The sequence below is a fragment of the Carassius auratus genome, chromosome 5, assembly GCF_003368295.1.
Source record: "Carassius auratus strain Wakin chromosome 5, ASM336829v1, whole genome shotgun sequence".
Lineage (NCBI taxonomy): Eukaryota > Metazoa > Chordata > Actinopteri > Cypriniformes > Cyprinidae > Carassius > Carassius auratus.
In genome coordinates, this window is record NC_039247.1 from 2,345,974 (window position 1) to 2,351,110 (window position 5,137).

At 35.6% G+C, this 5,137-nt stretch overlaps 1 protein-coding gene across 2 annotated transcripts in view; it reads right to left on the minus strand.

Annotated features, from left to right (window-relative positions):
• Positions 1-291: 291 nt before the first annotated feature.
• The window catches only part of LOC113070690 (PR domain zinc finger protein 12-like), a 6,344-nt gene continuing 1,498 nt past the window's right edge, over positions 292-5,137 (minus strand). The window contains exons 2-5 of one of the 2 annotated variants that reach the window (XM_026244092.1): positions 4,493-4,683; positions 4,241-4,396; positions 2,952-3,063; positions 292-1,817 (exon numbers count right to left, since the gene is read on the minus strand). In XM_026244092.1, coding sequence (XP_026099877.1) covers positions 1,423-1,817; positions 2,952-3,063; positions 4,241-4,396; positions 4,493-4,683 — 854 coding nt within the window. In that variant the 3' untranslated portion in view covers positions 292-1,422. Of the gene's footprint in view, positions 1,821-2,951; positions 3,064-4,240; positions 4,397-4,492; positions 4,684-5,137 lie in introns of both variants that reach the window. The other variant, XM_026244085.1, reaches the window with a different exon arrangement.

Sequence of the window (5,137 nt, forward strand, 5' to 3'; positions counted from 1 at the left end):
TGCGAACATGTTTAACCCTCTTTGAATGGGAATTAATGTCTTTACCTGCTGTGAATCGTTCATCATCGATCTTCATGGCTGGTAAACGATGCGATGATTATCGAGGTTTGAGTAACTGGATTGCAATGAAATATTGTCTTTTTTTGTGTTCTCTGTTTGGGATTGTACTGCTAAGTGAGAAACGCTGTCCGAATGATTCAAACTGAATCGCGATGCGCGAACCGATTCAGGCGGTTCTGTCGTCACTTCGGAAATGAACATAAGATAATTAGCTTCAAATTTCCCATACAATGCAATCAATCAGTCGTTTATTTCAACTGTTTTATTTACAATAGACAAAAATACAAACATATAACATAAAAAATAAAATACAATACATCTTAACGCTGATTTGTGCGATTGCCTGATCCACCGAACCGACTCACAAGATTCAATCGAGCCAAGAAACTGCATCCAGTGTCTGCAAATTAACACCGTTCACAAACATTTCAACTTTATACTCGTGTTTATTCATCAGAATCTCTGCAGCAGACCCGAAGAGGCAGAAAATGGTTTGATGCTTTGTCTTTGTCTCTTTAAAGCTTTAATTTATTGCTGAACTGAATCTTTATGCACAACTGTCACTGAATTGCAGTGAAGTCTATTGTATAGACAGAAACATCAACATACATGAAGATTAAAATTCACCCAATACAAAAGATGTATACTGGAAAAAAAAGATTTTATGAATATTTTTTCAGTTCAAATATTTAAACATTCTTAAAATCAAGACTTAATTGTGAAGCATTAAATGTCATGTTTTCTGCTAAATGTTTCAAAGTGAAGTGAGTTTTTCCTTAAAACAAGAACAAATATCTGCCAATGGGCTCGAAGGAGAAACAAGATTGTTCTCCTGACCACGTGAGCAGATATGTTTGACTTGTTTCACACTTTATTTTGATACATTTTGCAGAAAACAATATTTCTCAAGTAATTGTGTCTTGTTTTAAAGATGTTTAGATGCTGGAAACAAGACAGAAATATTGAGGAAGAACGTTTCTGCAGTGCAGTGAAACATCTGGACACTTGAATGAATCTGTGATCTTAAAAAAAGTTTTGTTCTAAAACCATTCTTATGCATATCTTTATGAACCGGAAACGCATTGCAGTGTAATAGTGAATGCTTCAGCTCCACAGAGAAGGAGAAGCATGCCATGATCCCATGATGCATCTCTTCTTTAAAAAAAAAGAAGCAGCTCAAATAGAAGAGAGTTTTGGTGAAAACCAAGGCCTGAAAATATCTTAAATCAGTCTTAGACTCATGAAGCATGTTCCTGCTCACTGTTGCATGAACTACAATATCTCTGGCTCAGTGTGTGTGTGTCTGGTGTTCCCGTACAACATCCTTACATTATCTCAGAAGCTGCGCGCTGTTAAAGTCTCTCAGAGCACCAGGGTGGTGACGTGGCGCAGCAGTGCAGGATGGGAAGCGGCTGGCACGCGCGCAGCCTCAGAGTTCGATCCGCTGGGTCGGTGTCGCGCACTCTTCTGATGCGCGCGCAGGCCGGCCAGCTGCGAGTACGCGCTCTGGCAGACGGTGCACTTGTACGGGCGCTCGCCGGTGTGCAGACGCACGTGGTTGCGCAGCGTGGAGGACTGGCTGAAGCGACGGCTGCAGAAGCGGCACACGAAGGGCTTGTCCAGGGTGTGAATGCGCATGTGCGAGCGCAGGTTACTGCGGGAGTTAAAGCCGCGGTGACAGATGACGCAGCGCATGCGACACGAGGAGGAAGAGGAGCACAGCGAGGAAGATGCGGCGTCACACACCTGAGGCTCGTCTGCTGTGGAGGAAAATGAAAACGGATCAGTCTTTAACTCCGAGGGAGACACATTAATCACGTTAACTTTAATAAAATAAACATGCTGTTTCAGCTGATACAGAAAAGTTCATTTATTAAACAGTTCCTAGAAAGTGTCAGTGAAAACTGTCAGAAAATGTTTTGTTAAACCCTCGGGAAATTGGAGTGAATGTTGTTTTAATGTTATATGTGTTCAAATATAATGTTAATTTGCGTCGTTTAAAACTAAAACCTTTATTCAAAAAACACTAGTTAAAATAAAAATAAACATGAACTGAAATAAAATAATTATTTTTTTCATATAGATTTAAACTGAATGTAAATAAATACATAAAATGTTTAAAAAAAAAAATCAGCAAAAGTTTTTGTTTAGTTTGAGCTGAAGTAGTAAAATAACTAAAACTAAAACCTATAAAAACTACACAGACACATTTAATGAAAAAAGACTAAAACAACATATTTAAGAAAAATATTTTAACAAAAGTGAAAACTGAAAATATATTAAAATAATCATATTAAATATTTACTAAATCAATAATGATGCTAAAATAACTGGTCTGAGTGAAGTTTTAAAAGCCTGATCTGTGTGGTTTTAATATGCGAAAAAAAAAAAAGTTTAATGTTTAAATCTAATTTAAACATAACAAATTAAAAAGGGGCATAAAATCTTTTAAAAAAAGTGACACAGGATTGAGAATAATAAGGCTGTGTTAACTGTGTTAATTCAATTTTTTTCTGAATTTTATTTTATTTTTTTATCATTTTTTCTTAGAAGAGCAAATTGCTTAAATTAAGTTTGACTAGTTTAAGATTTAAACTTTAGTTCATGTTAGATACTATTTTATCTTGTGTATCCTCACAAAAACATTATTTGTCTTTTATATGAGGCATGACTTATAAAGCATGACATGAAAGTGTGTAAAATATTAGCCATAAGGATAAATATTGTTCTTATGGGATGTCTAATGTGGACAGCAATCCCATGATGCACCAGCAGAGGGCACACGTCTCTCACAGATCCTTCCTCAAGCTCTTAAACTCAGACTGATAAAGTAATAAAGCTTCAGAATCTGTGTGATGTTCATCAGTGTTAAGCTGCAGGTGAACACATACCGCTCCTCTTCTTTTGGGGCTCCTCCTCTGCGCCCGGAACGCCGGGAATACCCAGGAAAGTGTTGTGGGAACTCCCATACCAAACCAGCAGCTCCTGCTCCGGAGGAATACTCTGGAAACACAATTTTACATCAACATTGACATTTTTACTGTTTTATATTCAACATTGCAATTTTTGTATCATCAGTCGCAAACATTATGGGAACGTTACTTTTTAAATGTTCTCTGAACCATCTACAACAGTAACATTTAAAAACATTCAAATATTTCAGAAGAACCTTCCATTAACTATGTACATAAAGTGAAGAATGTTTTTATGATAATGGTTTGAGAAAAATATTAAAGACTAGACGACTCTGAATCAACTGTTCTGTTGATGTTAATTGTGAAAAATCTGAATCCATAATATTAATTTCATTTTTTTTCATAAATAAAATTCGCTGTTTGTGTTACTGGAAGAATGTTTGTTCATAACTTTGATTTGATATTTTACATCTGTCTTATTAAAAAAAATTGTGATATTATCCCCAAAACCAACATCTGACTATCTGAATCCATAATATTAATTTCATTTTATATATATATATATATATATATATATATATATATATATATATATATATATATATATAAATGAATTCCTTGTGCATCAATTTCAGAAAATTACACACAGATCTTTAGAGGATAAAAATGTCTGTCAAAAAAAAGGTCATTAAAAATTATATACATTTTTTTTTCCAGCTGACAGTCTTTTATCATCATCCATCCTTATCATAACTACCAAAAATGATTAATTGTCAGGATTTTAACCCTTTAAATGCCAGTTTGTTTACAAAATGTAGAATGATTTAATTGTGAAAATTACATAAAATGGTTTAGTGTACGCTACAAAAAAAATGGATTAACCAAACCTCCAGAGATCATAGTAAATATTTTCATTTATTAGAGGTTACATTATTTTGCAACTGTGTTTGATCTGAGTCTGATACTAGAACTAACTAGAAACCACACACACACAACTATTTTATTGTACTTGAGTGAAATATTTTTAAATGCGAGTGAAATATTAAAATTCCAATACAAATTATTTTATGTTGTTTGCATTAACACAGATAAAATCATAAAAACACACACGAAAGAAAGGACAATATTTCTTCCTAATTCTATGAAATTGTCTTTCTTTTATGTTTTAAAAAATAAAAATATGCTTTCTATCTATATTAAATTGATTGTGATTTTGAATCCCTGTGCCACTGATGGTCACTTGAGTCCAGCAGGAGCTGCTTTACCTCCAGAGCTCTGTAGAAGATGCTGGAGCCCATCTGAAGCACCTCCAGGTTCTGCTCCTGCTCGTTGCGTGCACACCTGATGTACGTCATCCAGCTGCGCTGATCCTCCTGACTGGCATCGATGAAGCAGCGCACTGTGCCATCCTCGTTAAACACCTGAACACACACACACACATCTCTCTATTAAACCGCTTCATCTGAAGCAGTCCCATGCTGAGTAACACACACACACACACACACACACACACAGACCTCCCACATGAGGTTATTGTTCTTCCTCAGGTCCACATGCTCAGGGGACACCAGTCTCCCGGAGAACGGCCCCATCTCGGTCCCGGCTTTGATCCAGGTCTTGGAGAAGATCCCCAAACCTTCTCCAGGGATGGAGCTGTGAGCGATGATGACCTCGCTGGGCAGGACCAGACTGGACAGCTTCTGCACCTCTGCATCACAATCAACACAAATACAGCTTCTTCACTGGCGTCCATCAGGCTCTCCTCTGCACAAACGCTTCTTTAGATTATGATTTCCACACTAAGAAAGAAATGGTTCTTCTATTGCATCACTGTGGAAACCCTGTTTCAGAACAATAACATGCTAATAATATATAAATATATATAACAATCATCAGGTTGTATCTGACATTACTGCTCACTGAAAAACATTATTAGTGGTTGCAATCAATTTAATTTAGTTGCATTTATATAAATACAAATTTTCTGAAAGTGAGTCAACTAAATGTATTTAAATGTACGCTACCTAAAATGAATTTATTGCACCCACTTAAAAAAAAAAGTAGGCTATATTTTTATATTTTTTAGCGATGAGCATTAAAATGCGATATAAGATAAATGTATATTATATTAATATACACATCATATCATAACAAGCAATATT